This window comes from Trichosurus vulpecula, chromosome 5 (genome assembly GCF_011100635.1).
Source record: "Trichosurus vulpecula isolate mTriVul1 chromosome 5, mTriVul1.pri, whole genome shotgun sequence".
In the NCBI taxonomy this organism is placed as follows: Eukaryota; Metazoa; Chordata; class Mammalia; order Diprotodontia; family Phalangeridae; genus Trichosurus; species Trichosurus vulpecula.
Genome location: NC_050577.1, coordinates 145724975 through 145741850, shown reverse-complemented (window position 1 = coordinate 145741850; position 16876 = coordinate 145724975). Strand labels below are relative to the sequence as shown.

The window sequence follows — 16876 nt, the reverse complement described above, 5'->3', positions numbered from 1 at the left end:
TATTGTTTAAGAAGGATATGATAAGCTGGAGAGTGTCGGAAGAAGAGAAGGTCCTTGAGGGTGGATAGAAGAAACTGGGAGTGGTTAGCTAGAAGAAATGAAGACTTAGCAGGGACATGATAGTTTGTCTTCATGCATTTGAAGAGCTGTCATTTGGAGAGGTATTGGACTTGTCCGCTTGGTCGCAGAGGGCAGAACCAGAAGCAGTGAGTATAATAAGTAGCCCAGAGACCAATTTAGACTTTTTGATGGTGGGAAAACCTTCCTAACAATTAGATGACTTATCATGTATATGATAGCAGGAATTCCTTTGGTGCATGAGTTGGACTCAGTGTCTGCTGAGGTCCCTGCCAACACTCAAATTCTGTGACTCTAACCTTTTCTTAAATGATTCAGTCATCTTTCCAAACACCAGTTATTGGCCCGTGCTTCAATCCAACAATGCTATCAATATCTACCTAAGTGCATAAAGAAGTAGCCCCAAACTACTAGATTTCTGAGTTTTTAAGTCTACGTCTCTGGTTTTTCTTTCCTCCCTTGCTGTGACTTCCCCATCCTCCCCCACCCCCCAGTTCTTACCTCTTACTAGAGTCAAGTGCTTGCCTCTAGAAAGTCCCTCCCAACTTCTCATTTGTTGCTTCTCCTCTGTAGTGGGCTAGAAAACTCAATCAACAAATATTCATTAGAATTGTGCCTAAATTAATATTTGTGTCTAATGGCAGCTATCTGGGGGAGGAGAAGAAAAAAAAGAAATTTATATGATAATTTTGTTATGTTATGTATTATATGATAATTTCGTATATTTGAAAGGAATAGCAAGTTGTGCATAGTAGATTTGCAGTTTATGTGCAATCATCTTTTTTTTTATTGTGCTATGTTATAGAAGTACTTGTTTTAGTCCATAAATTAAAAAGAAAAGAAAAAAAGAAAAAACAAGCTAAGAGTGAGGATCCTCCAGAGGTTCTTATATGGATAATATTCATGAGGTTTAGTGCATAGACTTAGCCTTTCAAGATATTTCTTTGCTCACTCCCTTGTTCTTGGATGTATCAGAGATGATTGGATTTTCTGAGTCAGAGATCTCTCGATAGATGAGGCATTACTATTGGCTAATTGAGAACAGTTTATTATTGACACGAGAGCTACAAGTGCAGTATGCCTGCTGGAAATGGATAAGCTACAGTTTACAACTCACAAGGTGTTCCAGTCCCTTTGGCTTGATTTTGAAGTGGGGCTTGAAAACAAAGACTTATTCAGAGTAAGGGAAATAAATGAAGCACCATCTTTCACTGTTGAGTGAAGATTCTGTGTCTGAAATAACTGAGTAAAAGTGCCTTGATCTATAATTCCCATAGGGCTGACTTTGGTAGAACAAAGCTCTTAATTCTCTTCTTGAGGTTTTTCCTTTTTCTAATTCTCTTGAAGAACATATTCCTTTCCTCTCAGGAGTATCTTGTTTATAAAACAAAACTACTTTTTCTTTGAGTCATCTTGTCTTTACCCTAGGAGGGTAAATTTTAAAAATTCTTTAATTCGAGTGTAAAAATTGGTACCTGCCTTGAAAAATACACAGAATGTATCTATAGTTCACTCATGCTGTGGACTTGGGATTGGAAGCCCTGGGTTCATATCCAAAGATTTTTCTACTTACTTCCTGGGTGACCTTGACTAAATCACTTAATTTCCCTTGGGCCTCATTCTCCTCAAGTTTAAAATCAGCGGGTTTCACCAGATAACCTACCTCTAGGCCTCTAGAGTGCCTTCCAGGTCTAAATCTATGATTCTATGACCTTTGCCAGCCCTAATTCTGTGTGAATCTTGGCATATCCCTTTATTAGCATATACAGATAGGATAATTTTGGAGATTGGGGACCTTTTTTGCTTACAGATTGGCATAAAGTCACAGAATGCTAGAGCTAGGAAGGATTTGATTAAAACACTAATTATTTCAAAGTTCTTACCATCTGTATGGCACTTTGTAAAATGTTTTCCTTACAAGATTTCTGAGTCAAGTAATGCAAGTTAGTTAATTCCGTTTTTGTAGACGTAGAAATTGAATTTCAAAAATGCGGATTGACTTACTTGTGGTCCCACAGCTAACTGGGGAGTTAAGGCTCAAAACAGTCTCAGCACCTACCCTGGGCCAGGCCCTCTAGTGTGTTTTGTTATAACAAAGACAAAAAATGAAACAGTCCCTCTCTTCAAGGACCTTGCTTTCCACATACCCAGATCTGCTAACTCCCAACACCATGTCCCATTTGTATCTATACACACCAAGCCAATCTGAGGACTGTGACATTTACCAAGATCATTCAGGTTCAAACAAAAGTTTTACCTGAAATATCAGTAATAGTGTTTAGGGTGTTTTGTTTGTGTGTTTGAATTATCTAGAGAATTGTCATCATAACCTTGTGGTCATATGTGTGGTCATAACTTACTCTAAGAGTTTCAAAATTTCTATGCTAAGATTATGAACATATTGGTCAGCAAATGATGTTTTCAAGTTCTTTTAATTTAATTTATAAAATTTATAAATTTCACTTAATTTATAAAATTCCCTGTTAGATTGTAAGTTCCTTTTGATTCTTTTCATGTACTCAACTCTTACCACAGTACTAGATACTTAATAAATGTTTATTGACTATCTTTGAATAAATTGTGGGATTTTAGAACCAGAAAGGAAACTAGAGATGATTTAGTTCAACCCCTTCGTTTTGCAGAATAAAGAATCTGAGGCTTAGAGAATTTGTACTTTGCCTAAGGCCCCATGTCACCAGACTACCAGTCTGGTACTCTAAGTAGCATAGTGGACAGAGCACCAGGCCTGGAGTTAGGAAGATCCGAGTTCAAATACAGTCTCAGACACTTGCTGTGTGAGTTTGGGCAAGTCATTAACCTTATTTGCGTCAGTTTCCTCATTTTTAAAATGATTTGGAGAAGGAAATGGCAAACCACTCTAGTATCTTGGCCAAGAAAACCCAAATGGAGTCACAAAGAGTTGGACATGACCAAATAACAACAGAAACAACTCTTGTCAATAATCCTTTCTCTATTGCTAAAGTCATTTTGTATAGAACTTAGGAATCAGATGTATTCTTTAATTTTAATTTTATTTTTTATTATTTTGAGCTTGACAAACACCCATAAACATGTACATTTCCATATGCAAAGAAGAACAGAAAACTGTGATCTTTAATTATATACAACTAGTTTTTTAAAAAAAATTTAAAATTCAACATTTGTTTCAAAGCTGTTCTGCCAGTCTGTGTCTCCCTATAAATTCCCTTCTGTGCTCTTCTGTGCATTTAAAAAGTGCTTCATTTACATTCTTTTCTCTTTTTTTAGCATCACTATCACCAAACCCCTACCCCTTCCTCCAGTTCTTCTCTTCCAAAATTTTTTAAAGTCTTCCTTGTGATAAATAATCATAGGTGAGCAAAACAAATCCACACATTGTTTCTGTCTGAAAATACATGTCTCATTCTGCATCTCTAGCCCATCACCTCTTTTCCAAAAGGTAGGAAGAATTCTTCATCATTGTTCCAAACATGCTTCATCGTTGGTCTTCTGGAATCATTAGGTGGACCTGAGTTCTTGTCTTTCAAAGTTGTTTTCCATTACAATGTTTTAGCCATTGCGTGAATTGTTCTAACTCTTCTGACTTCATTCTGTGTCAGTCCTTCCAGACGTCTCTGAATCTAGAACTTGAAGCATTGCTTATGGTTCAGTAATAAGAAATCTGATGAATCGAACATAAAGTGTACAATCACTAGCACAATGGTGCATGAGGAAAGGTAGTAAGTGAAATGTGATGCCATCATACTGCCCAGGTTGATGATCGGTGAGAACTAGGATGTTATCTTTTTGCAACAGAAAGAAAATTAGTCTGGGTCAACAAGTACAGGGAATAGAAAGAATCTGGAAAGACTCTTAAAAATATTACAAAGAAAAAAAAATCAGAACCACCGGGAACACACCGAAAGAATCCTGATGAAAACTTAGAGGGTGTGACCAAATAATTGCTTTTGATACATAATGAATTATAATTAACTTAAATGTCATAATTACTAAGCAAATTGAGCTGGTTATAGTGATGTTCACTGTTAAACTTTCAATACAACTTTTTAAAAAGTGAATCATTTTCCTTTTTTTTTTTAATAGACTCTGGTTGAGATATTTGAGAAAATTGGTACCACAAACATTGCAGATTTTGTTGCTGGACTGCTTACCATTATTATCTGCATGGCTGTTAAGGAAATAAATGATCGATTCAAACACAAAATTCCTGTTCCTATTCCTATAGAAGTGATTGTGGTAAGTAGAATATGCATTTACTCATATAAATACATAGTGACTATATTGTATTGTAAGAAGAAAGATTTTAAAAAGTTGGAGATTTTTTTTCTGTCTCTTTTTTTTCTTTATTTTAGACAATTATAGCTACAGCCATTTCATATGGAGTCGACTTAGAAAAAAAGTACAATGCTGGCATTGTTAAATCTATTCCAAGGGGGTGAGTAGGATATCCTTCTTTGGCAATACTAATATGTTTATCTTAACTCAATATTTTAATATTATTATTTAATATTAATTTTATTCATTCATATTAATTTAATATTTAAACAGATCCCTTTATATCAAATTGCTTTTCAGGAGTGTCCCTTCAACATCCCTGCTCTTAGATGTACAAATCTAAAAGAAGTATCAGCTTGTATAAAGAGTAGTAATATTGTACAGTAATATAACAATGTTGTCTAGACTAGAGAGAGTTCTCTTTATTTGAACATAGCCTGCAGCTTTTCTTTTTCATTCTCTTTTAAAAGTGCTTACACATATACATGTTTCCCAAAGGATAACTAGAGGTGAAACTGACTGAATTGAAATTAATCACACTAAGGCAACATGGTGTGCTGATGGGCTTTTAAAAAGGGCTTTTTAAGTTTGGAAGAATTTGTTGACCAAAGGAAGTAAGACTTCTCTCATCTCCTGCCTGGATGTGACAAATCACCTCAGAGCTGAGAATGATGGAGCCAAAGGGAAAAAGTTTCCATTGATCCCAAGCTAAGGGTCCTTGCTTTACCTGTAGCACTCCAACCAAAAAGAATGCAGTTCCACCCAGTCAAGCTAATGCCTGAAGGTGGAAAAAAGACTGTAAGTACCCTTTGACTGAGCTCAGAAGGCCAGCCAATTAACCAGCCTAGCATCTCTGCCTGGCAACAGAGCCTGGTGAGAAGCAAACATAGCTTCCAAGTGATTTGTTCTACCCATTCCAGCAGCAAACTGGCCTATGTAGCTGGTCCTTGGTCTGGCTGGTCCAACAGAGATTTCCCAGCTAAGCAGCTAATTGACTCATGCCTTACAGTGAACTTGTGAAGAACCCCTGGAGAGAGAAAGGACTTTGAGGCCCTTCGGTTTAAGAGTTGTGAGTTATCTTGACCACACATGTTCTCTACACATGTGCCTTTGTATAATTTTACTTTAAATTCATTCTAACATTGGGGAAAATACTTTGTAACTAATATTCTTGCTATGCCATTTTGGTAAATGCTTTTGCTAAAGGACTTACTGAGTCTACTGACCACTTATTAATGGCAGATGCACCAGTGGGGATCTCTTGAACTAGTGTTTAGAAGCATAGCCAACCAGAGTCATCCCTAGAACCTGAAAGTAGTAGTAGCAATAATTCTAGGGAACTTACCCACCAGTGGCATTGGGAATTGGGTGAATGATACCTGAGGGAGGCCTTGTAGATATCTATTTTTTAATGGAAATCTAATCTTTGTTTCTCCCTGTAATTAGTCCTTATCTCCAAATGATTATGGGCATTTAGGATTTAGAGCTAGAAGGGTCCTTAGAGCTCATCTAGTCTGACCCCTTTGTTTTATAGCTGAGGACATCCAAGCCAAAGAAATGATGCGACCTATCGAAGGTCACACAAATGAAAAGGAGCGGAGCTAGGATTCATACCTAGATACTCTGATTCTAAATCCACTATACTATTTACTCCATTCTACATCATTCTCCCATTCTTCTATCCATAACATGATGAGTTTTCTCCTCCAACTTCTAATCACTCTTATCATGCTCTTCTTCCCTTACATCTAGTTCTTCCTCCTTTCCAAAAGAGGTAGCTAGGTGGTGCAACAGATAGAAAGTTGGGCCTAGAATCAAGAAGACCTGAATTCCAATCTGGACATTTGCTAGATGTATAACCCTGGGCAGGTCATTTGTACTCCATCAGCCTCAGTTTCTTCAACTATAAAATGAGGATCATAAACAGCACCTCCCTCACAGGGTTGTTGTGAAGACAGAATGAGATCATATTTGTAAAGTGCTTAGTACAGTTGTGTTGTCCTTCATCGTCGAAGAGGACCATGACTTGCAGTTAACTTTGATTTGAGTGAGGGAGGGCTGTGCAAGGTCACCAGTCTCATTTTTTCCTCCAGAGCCATCTGGATCCAGTGGCCTGATATTCACCAGGATGACTGGAGATGGCCCAGGATGCAATGGCAGACTCTGGCCCTTTCAGGCTATGGTCTTTTCAGGTTCTCACTTTGAGTGAGGTAATGCCCATTCAGTGAATAGAGCTTTTTAAGAAGTGACTCAAGGGATGGCCCCTTTAATTAGAAAACTGGCACATAGTAGGCACTGAATAAATGCTTGTTCTTTTTCCTTCCCCTTCCCCCTGCTAAAATCAAACTAGTCAACAACTCAGCAAGCATTTATTAAGCATCTACTATATTCCAGACACTGGGCTAAGCCTTGAGGAAAGCAAAAAATAAAAAAAAATAGTCTCTGCTCTCAAGGAACTTACAGTCTAATCAATTTGACAGCTGAGTGGAGGGTTGACTGGAGTGGGGAAGAATCTTGAAGGCATAGGGAAGGGGGAGGAGAAGGGAAGGAGGGAGAAAAATTTGGAATTCAAAATCTTATAAAAATGAATGTTGAAAACTATCTTTACATGTAATTAGAAAAAATAAAATACTATTTACATATTAAAAAAAAAGAATCTTGAAGGCAGGGAAACTAACCAGGAGGCTATTACAATAATTTAAGAGTGAATCCATAAAGGCCTGTGACAGGGTGGTGGTAGTGTCAGAGAAAAGAAGGCCACTTATACAGGACATGTTTTGGAGGCAGAAGACGGTAGAAACCATAGGATTTGGCAATTGATTGGATATAGGGGATCGCAGAAAGCTGAGGAGTCACGGATGATATCTGGTTTGTGAGCCTGGTCACTTGGAGGATGGTGGGACTGTGACAGGAAAGTTAGAAAGAAGGGTGGGTTTGGGGGAAGGAGGAATAGAATGAGTTCAGTTTCTGACACAATGAATTTAAGATGTCTATGAGACATCTAGTTTGCAGTGTCCAATAGGGAGTTGGAGATCAGAGACTGGAGGTCGAGAGAGGCTAGAAAAATGTATCAGAGAATCATCTGCATAGAGATGATATTTGAATCCTGGGAATCTGGTGAGATCATCAAGTGAAATAGTATAGAGAAAAAAGCGGGGAGCCCCAGGAGAAAGCCTTGAGGGGGCATTCATGGCTCTCAGGCATGAGCTGGATGAAGATCCAACAAAGACTGAGAAAGACAATAAGAAGACAATTAGAAGGACAGCTAGGAGAGAGCAGTGTTAGAAAAGCCTATAGGGAAGAGAATATCAAAAAGAAAAAGTTGATCCATGGTGTTAAAGGCTGCAGAGAAGTCAAGAAATAAGGAAAGGCCATCAGATATAGCAAGGAAAAGAGCAGTTTCAGAGGAATCATGAGGCCTGAAGCCAGAATGTAGAGTCAGAAGGCAGTGAAAGGAAAGGAAGTTGGAAGCCCTGATGGTAGATGACCTTCTCTAGGAATGTAGCCACCAAAGGGAGATGAGATTGAGATGAGATTGAGATCTCATCTAGATCCAAAAGGCTAGGCTGAGATCTGAGATCTGAGATAGCTGTGATCAGCAGTAATTTTAATCAGGAGGCTCCCAAAGATTATATTTTCTTTTGAGCAAGTTGTGTGCTTCTTGGTGCTTCCCATCCTGGATCATTTTCCCTCTTCCTCGGTGTAACCCTTCTGCTTCTCATTCTCCAGGTCCCTGAAGCCCTTAGTTCTCTGTATCAAACTTCCTTGCAGGATATGACCTAATTACCAATCATTCATACCATAGTGTGGGCAAGTTTAAGCCGGCATATAATCCTTCTCAGAGGTTTTGAGCCTTCTCTAATTGCAGTGGGAGACCTTGGCCTTTTTAAGCTAAGGCCTTTCCCATGTCTCAGTTTTTCTGAGGCAACATCCATTCAGTGATTAAGGGCTATGTAAGAATTGAGATAAAAGCTGGCCTCCTTTGCCTTCACCAAAGAATCAATCAGGGAGGGGAAGACCCTCCCACTGCATCCTGGACCATTGCCAGTTGTCCTGACCTATGTCTTGCCACTGGACTCATGACTATGGAGGAGAGAGTGAGGTTGATGACTGTACAGCTCTGCCTCACTTAAATCCAATTCACTTGCAAGTCAAGACATCACTCTCCTGTCACCCTCCCGATGTCATTGGTTCTCTCTGAGAACCAAAGGACAAATAATAACAACAACAAATACGATTATTAGGGCTGAAATGAGCTTTGGTTGGAATTTCTGTAATCAGTGATCAGATGAGAGAGATGCTATTTAATGAAGAAATCCCTTTCAGCTATCTCTCATATTACACTATGTAGGTGACTGCCTCCTCTGCCTGAATGTTAGGTCATCTCTGCAAATTCCATACCCAAATCTCTCTAAATTTATCCAGTCTGGCATCTAGGCACAAATCTCTGGGGAACAGTAATTTAGCATGTGATCTCACAGCAAACATGATGTTTTCTTTTCGGTGAAGATAGTGTGGTATAAAACTGATAAAAACAAACAAACAAACAAACAAACAACCTTTATCTCCTTTAATTTTTGAAACACTTGGATCATGATATGGATCTTCACAAGACCATGAATTCCTTACCTAGGCATCTCAGTATCTAGAGTCTTTCTCTTCTTAGTCATTCTAACCTGTCTATGCACAAATTGGGTACCTCATGTCACGTTTTAGAAGTATGTATTAAATAAGTGTGCTGATAAAGGCGTGTGCCGGGGTGGTGGTGGAGAGAATTCAGGAAAAGAGTCAATTCAGGTAAAGAGAATTTAGGAAAAAGGACTCTCCCAAAAGGCATAAGTATGTGAAATAGGTTGACGTGGGACCTGATGGTGTTGTGGAAAGAATGTTAGATTTACGGTTAGGAGTTATTGTTCAATTGTTCCCTTTGTGACTCTGCTTGGAGTTTTCTTGGCAAAGATCCTGGAGTGATTCGCCATTTCCTTCTCCAGATCATTTTATAGGTGAGGAGACTGAGGCAAACAGAGCTAAGTGACTTGCCCAGGGGCACACAGCTAGTAGGTGTCTGAGACCAGATTGGAACTCAGGAAGAGGAGCCTTTTGACTCCAACCCTGGCACTTTATCCACTCTGCTACCTCGCTGTCCCAGGAGATTGGGTTTCAAATACTGGCTCTGACATTTCCTACCTCTGTGAACATGGACAGGTTCCTGTTTCTTATTCTCAGTCTCTTTACATCTCAAATGAGCATAATAATACTAACTTTCTCAAAGGGCTGTTGTGAAAAAAGTAGTTTGTAGACCTTAGAGTACTATGTAAATGTGAGCTATTATTTATACGATTACTAAATCCAGATTTTGTTTCTTTCAGAGGTACAAATAGTACTACAGCCTTTGGGGGTCTCAAAAGAGCTTTGCTTTAACCTTAAAGAAATTAGCCTTTGTGGAAAGCAATAACAATAAAGACAATGTGAATAAGATACAGTTTTTGTTAGAATATTCTACATTTCCATATGACTTTTTGAGTTATTACACTTTTACATATAGTGTGCATGTGAGTTTATACATCCTCTGGCAGGTTGAAGAGTAATGGCAAGTACGATGAATGCTTTTTCTTTTTTTAAAACCCCACAGGTTTTTGCCCCCTGCTCCTCCATCAGTAAACATGTTTTCTCAGATGGTTACTGCTTCATTTTCCATTGCTGTGGTGGCCTACGCAATTGCTGTGTCTGTAGGAAAAGTCTATGCTACCAAGTATGATTATGCCATCGATGGGAACCAGGTAGGTCCACCCTTGTTGCAAAACTGTCTTACAGGAATGAACCTTTGAGCAGAGCTGTGACTAGGAATTTTTGTGCCTAGGATAATGGCCATGAACTTCAGCTGGGCAAGCACCAGGAAGCATGTCCTTATTTTAATAGGGTAGGGAGTCAGGGGAGGCAGTTTGTTTCATGGGAGGTGGTAGAGGCAGAGACTCTAGGAGACCAAGGTTCTGCTACTGAGGAAATCGTCACAAGGGCCAAGGGATGGTAGCTTCCTATTTTGACTAATTAGTTTGACTAGCTAGGTGCTAACCTCATTAAATGCCATATTGCTGAAGAACTAAAAGCACCATGGAGACCCTCTGAATCTGGTGTGGTGCTCTTCAAATTCAGCATCCTGGGGCAAAAGCCCAAGCAAGCACCCTGCCTTTTTAAAGTTCTGCCGAGGTAGAAAAACTTTAACCTGGGAAGAGTTTGGTGTCTGCTGAAAGATGAATCTGCCTCTTCAATAAGAATAGTATCACTACACAGATTTCTCTGTTAATGGTACCCAAATACTTATCATTTTGAGATAATTTTGAAGGGTAATAAACATATATCATGTTACACTTTCAAGATGATTTTTTTTTGAGGTGGAGTGAACTGGGTCTATGATTCCACTGTTGCAAGGAACTTCTCATGAGGAAAGTCTGATTACCAGTTCAGACCAGCACCTGTTCTGAAACTTACAGGTTTAGAGTTGCCTGGGACACAGGGAAATTAAGTAAAATGTCCAGGGTCATACAACCAGAATGTGTTGAAGGTGGGATTTGAACCTATATCTTCCTTATTCCGAGACCACCCTTCAATTCACTAATCCACATTGCTTCTCTCAGGGGCAAACCTGATTTTTTTAAATCATTTATGCAGTCAGATCATGAATAATACACACATTTAACATTTCTTTGGAAAAGAACCATGAATGCTTTACATAACTCAAAATCTTCTCAAAGTGTGTTTTTTATAAGCAATATTTCCAATATAGCAATTTCTGTTAATATCAGATAAGATTTAAAATGAAAGTCTCTAAATGTGCACTTCATTCGAATGGCATAGAGCAGTTAGGCTAGTCCTAGGGCCGAATGCTCCCTTTTTTAAAAAACTATAAAAATGTCTACAAGTCGTACATGTTTCTGAAAAGACAGAGCAATGAGAACAGTTGAATGATGGGTGATCGCCCAGAATTCTAGACCTTTCTGTCATAATACAGTCCGTGGCAAGTCGTCAGCACAGATAACTCCAGAAATGAAAGCTTCAGGTATGCTAATAGCTTACTGAAAAGGAGATGAGTGACTTGTAATAGCCTAAAACCAGGGCAATGACAGAGCTATTTCAACACAGGGTCGGTTACTGTCCATCATTTCTGGTTTCTAACCTTACAAATAATTGAAAGAAGGGAGGCTTTTCTCAGGTACCAATTCAGCCCAAACTCCAGGCATCTTGCAGCTTCCCAGGTACCTTCCCCTATCATTAAAAATTACTTCAATGGAAAATGGCATGGACTGTCAGTTGCAAACAATCAAACGGTTCTGATGAACTGTTTTGTTTTTGTGGGAAGGTGCTATGGTGGGGTGGAGGCAGGGTGTTAAGTAACTTCTGTGTTTAAATGGAATCTTTTTTTGTTTTTGTTTTTTAAAGCTAGAGATTTTTCAGAGTAAATTGGGGAGACTAGAGGAGTAGGAAAGGGGTGAGGTATTTGGTTTCTTCTTGCAATTATCCGGTCTTTCTCCTAGGAATTTATTGCCTTTGGCATCAGCAACATCTTCTCTGGATTCTTCTCCTGTTTTGTGGCTACCACTGCTCTGTCACGCACTGCTGTTCAAGAGAGCACCGGGGGAAAAACACAGGTAATGAGACCCCAGCCTGGGACATGCAATAGTTTCTATTTATTATCACAAAGAGCAAGTTCAGGCCAAGCACCAACCTGAATTCGTGTCCTCAAGGAGCTTACGTTCTACTAGGGAAAACAACATGTCCATAGATACACAAAAGCAAACTATATATAAAGTGATATTAAGTAGTTTCTGGATTGGGGAAGAACCCTAACAACTGGGGCGGGGGGGGGGGGTCAGGAATGGCCTTTTGTAGGAAGTGGCTCTTTAGGTTGAGCCTTGAGAAAAATTAGGGATTCCAAGGGGTAGAAGTGAAGAGGGAAAATGATGGGGCACATACAGAAGGCACCAAGGCTTAAAGACAAGAGAATCTCAGGCCCTCTAGTTTTTGCGGACTACAAAGGAATGAGGGGGAATAATGTGAAATCAGTCTGAAAAGATGGTGTCTTGCCTCTGCTAATTACTCCTTCTATGACCTTGGCCAAGTTACTTCTCTTTTCAGGGCTTTAGTAACTTCCTCTGTAAAATGAAGGTGTTGAAATAGGTTATCTCTAATATCCCTTCAGGCTCTAAATCCTTTGGTCCTCTGACCCCCCAAAAACCTTTCTCTGTATTGCAATCAAACCCTCCCTTTCCTGTCTCACCTCCTCTATGAAGCCTTCCTTCACTACTTTGAGTCATATGCAGATTTATACTATTTCTGAACAGAGGTCTTGGGTTAAGTCCAACCTTGAATTTAATGGATTAAAATTGCCCTAATTTTACAGTAACATGGACTTACTTGTATGACCTTGGGCAAGTCACTTATTTAACTTCCTTGTAGCTCAGTTTCTTCTTCTTTCAAATAAGGGAGTTATAGCCTCTGGGGTCCTTTCTAGCTCTAAATCTATGATTCTATGTTCCTACAGTATTTTTTGTGGTTTGTACTACACAATCAGGTATTTTATTACCCCCAATTTCAGAGCATCATGTTTCAGAGGATCTAAAACAGGTTCTCTACAGGACTATATAGTTAACTGATAGTGATGCCAAAATTTCTGACTTTTACTTGCTCTTACTTCTAGGCTCAAATGAGACTTGGGGTAGCTATCTCCAATAATAGTGTCTTGGGTAAACTACCTGCCCTTGGCAAGAGTTCTGTGAGATAATAGTGTTCTTGTAAGCTGATATCCCCTTCCACACACAGGCATGTATTATATTTAGCAATAGAAAAGGCCAAGATTCTAGCAATGAGGAATGAAACAAGCTTAGATATTGTTCAAGATTTAATTACTGAAATATATACTAAGTTCTGAGGTTTAAAGGCTGAATGCATGGACAGAGACCCAGTAGACCATGACTCAAAGGGAGTAGCCATTCTCTCCACGGTTGTGTGACTGGGTGGCTCCTGTAACAACACCCTCAAAACTAGGCCTTTCTTTGTTAGGCCTGAGCTACTCAACAGCTTATTTGAATTTTTTATATAAATCATGTTCTAGTTTGGCTTAGATTTGTCTAAAGGACAATCTAATATCCATCAGCAATCTGCAGATCTCATAAGTGTGCCTGTGTTTACATTTCTATTCTCGTATCTAATGGTTAGGTTATCTAACTGTTGTATCATCAAGTGCTCTTAGAATGTCAAAAGATGTTTAGTGAAACACACAATTGCCCTTTGGAACAAAAGAGTCAGCAAAAGCATAATCATGACTTTTGCCAAGTTTTTGGGTGCCGCTTAACATTTGTTTGACTAATGAGGACAGCAGCCATCAGTTAAAAATAAAACAAAAAACAAAAATGTAAAGTAGAGAACAGAAGTATACACACATATCCAATCTAATTTGTTAATTGTTAATAATCATATTTGATCTGCGCTGTTAAGGTTTGCCAAGCTCTTTCCTCATAATAACCACTGAGAAGTAGATAGTCCAAATATTATTATCTCTATTTTTTCAAAAGAAGAAACTGAGGCTCTAGAGATTAAATACCTTTCCCACAATCATATGGTTAGTAAATATCTGATACAGAATTCATCCCAGGTCTTCTGGCTCCATGTCCAGGCTTTATCCACTAAGCTATGTATATTCTCCATGGTTGATGGATTTTAACCAGTGTGGGGCATTTACATATTGTATAATATAGTGAAACATTCAAAATTCATTTCTGTCTCTCCTACTTGTATTCTATTATCTCTGATTTCACCTTCCCAAATGACTTAGGACTAAATGCTTTTGTATTTATATAGTTCTTCCTATCCTTGAGTGTTACAATAATAATAATTATTATAATAATAGTATCTAGCATTTCTGTAGTGCTTTAAAGTTTGCAAAACCCTTCATATATGATACCTCATTTAACTTAAGTAAATATTGGCCTAATTTCTTAACAATTAACTTGGCTTCTATTTCTCAATTCTTTCAAACAAACTCTGCTAAGTACAGTTAATTTATCAACCATCACACATTTTTACTAGCCTACCTTCCTGTCAGAAACTATACAGATAATAGAATCAATAAATGTGCCTTTCTTACAAGAAAAATTGCCCTTATGTATAGGAAGCTTCCTACACAGTGTGGTTTCAGGGACATTTGAGAGGTTCCTTCCCTCTCACCCTTTCCTCCCTCCAAATCCTGCTTCTCTTACCTGTCAGCTGATATTTGCAATTCCTTTAGCAAGAGACAAAACCTTAAAATAACTAGGAAGGAAACAAACATTTATTAAGTGCCTATTATGTGCCAGGCACTTTGCTAAATACTTTAGAAATAGCATCTCATTTAATCCTCAGTATCAACCCTGAGAGGTAGGTGCTATTAGTATTCTTATCCGTATTTTACATTTGAGGAAATCAAGGCAGACTGAGGTTAAATGACTTGCCTAGGTACACACAGCTAGTAAGTTTCTGAGGCCACATTTGAATTGAGGGTTTCCTGGCTCCAGGCCTAGCATCCTATTCTCTGTGTTTCCTCTAGCTTTAAAAGTTAGAAGGCTTAATCCTCATATGCCTGGGGAAAGTATCCCATTAGTTAAAATTAATTCTAATATATAAATGACTGATATATCCTTTCCTGAAAAAAGGAGGAGGAAGAGGAGGAGGTGGAGGAGGAGGAGGAGGAGGAGACTAAATGAAGAAGTATGACATCCTAGGGAATGGGGATGGGATTCTACAAAGGGGATTAAAAGGACACAAAAGTGGTGGTGGTACTGAAGACAAACTTTGCCTGATTCATAATATACATAACAGTGTATTGAAAGGGCCCTGAGTTTGATTCTAGCACAAATTGCGCCAGTGGAATATTTGAGTGAAACCTCCTTAGGTTTTCTGCTTTTCTAACTCTAATTTCCTTTTATCGATCTCTTTCAATGTGAAAACCCAGAAGTAGATGCCACCTTTCTTGCTTCTTCTTCCCTTTTGATTACTTGCTGTCTAGTTTTCCTGTCTCCTTTTCTTTCAGACCTTCTATTGCTCACCTCTACTTAGGCCCAGTTGTCTAAAGTGGTGGATTCCACCTACTCCTATGTTCTCAGCTTCCCTTTCAACTCTTTTTCGACCTTAAGAGAGCTTTTCATGACAGAAAAGGTAAAGCTTTTGGAATGTCTATTATAAGAGCCCTGGTAAAGTTCATGAGTCCATAGCATGATCAATATGTGCTGAAGGCACACTAAGAGCCACCATGGGATGTCCCAGAAGAAGTAGGAGATGTGTGCTCTCATCAAGGTTACAAACAAAAGATTCAGGATTCTTTTTATCTGTAATATGGTTGGTAAACAAATACTTTTATTAGCTTGAATAGATTAGAAAGAGACATTGCTCCATAAAGTGTGAAGTTTTATATTATTGTGATGAAGATGACAGTGATAATGTCCAGATTCATGATTTCATGTGTGAAGAAACTCCCAATGGGTAGGCATGGTTTGGTCGAAGGAGTGTGGGATTTGGTGTAAAAGAACCAGGATTCAAATCCCATTTCTACCACCATGTTGATCTTGGGCAAGTTACTTAACTCCTTGGTCCCTCAATTTTTCATTTGTAAAATGAGGGTGTCAGACTAGTTAACCCCTGAGGTCACATGCAGCTCTAAATCTATAATCCTGTAATCAATCCTCCCTTCACTGGTGCAGACTGGCCTCTCTAAGACTGAGTCTTAGAGACGTAAAGTGACTTGCTTATGGTCATTTAGCCAAGAGTTTAACTAGTTTTAGAATCACCCCTCTACACCCTGGAGGCCATGTACTCTAACCTCTTCATTTTATAGTTGAGAAAATTGAGACCCAAGGAAGATAAGCAACTGACTTGACCAAAGTCACACAGGTAGTAAATGAGATTTGAATCCAAGACCTCTAACTCTGGAACCAGTGTTCTTTCTGCTGCATGACATAACTTACTGGAGGGAAGACTTGAATCCAGTTCTTCCTCATTCCAAGACTTGCCCACTATGCCACTCTGGGTCTCCAAGTATTGTTAATTATTGCTTTTATTATCTTATTTTTCAAGTTACTTCATCTAATATTTACTAAGTGCCTATCCCGACAAGGCTCTGTGCACAAAGACAAAAACAATCCCTATCCTCAAGTCACTTTCATTCTGCAATGAATAGATGAATCTGGTGTAAAGTACTTCCGACATTACAGTAATCTTTTGTCCATTTAGGAACTTGGAGCAAACACCTTGAAGTTCTGGATTAGAGATTATTGTAAACAGAATATTGTAAGATGTCTAAGAAAACTATCCCTTCTCCCAATATGAAATCTGATTTGACCTCTACACTTCTCAGTTTCTATAGTTACTGTAGCTTCTCTGCCCAAGTGACATGCTTATTTCTCTTCTCTGCCTGTGTTTTGTGCATAATATAGCAACAATAAGCATTCCCTCTAATAGTATTGGGATGTGGGGAAGGAATGGGAAGAGTAAAGAA

At 38.7% G+C, this 16876-nt stretch overlaps 1 protein-coding gene across 2 annotated transcripts in view; it reads left to right on the top strand.

Annotated features, from left to right (window-relative positions):
• SLC26A4 (solute carrier family 26 member 4) overlaps nt 1-16876 on the top strand; it is a 56109-nt gene that overhangs the window by 17084 nt on the left and 22149 nt on the right. For both annotated transcript variants that reach the window (XM_036760231.1, XM_036760232.1), the window contains exons 7-10: nt 4162-4314; nt 4431-4513; nt 9986-10133; nt 11886-11999. In XM_036760231.1, the coding sequence (XP_036616126.1) occupies nt 4162-4314; nt 4431-4513; nt 9986-10133; nt 11886-11999 (498 nt within the window). The remainder of the gene's footprint in view (nt 1-4161; nt 4315-4430; nt 4514-9985; nt 10134-11885; nt 12000-16876) is intronic.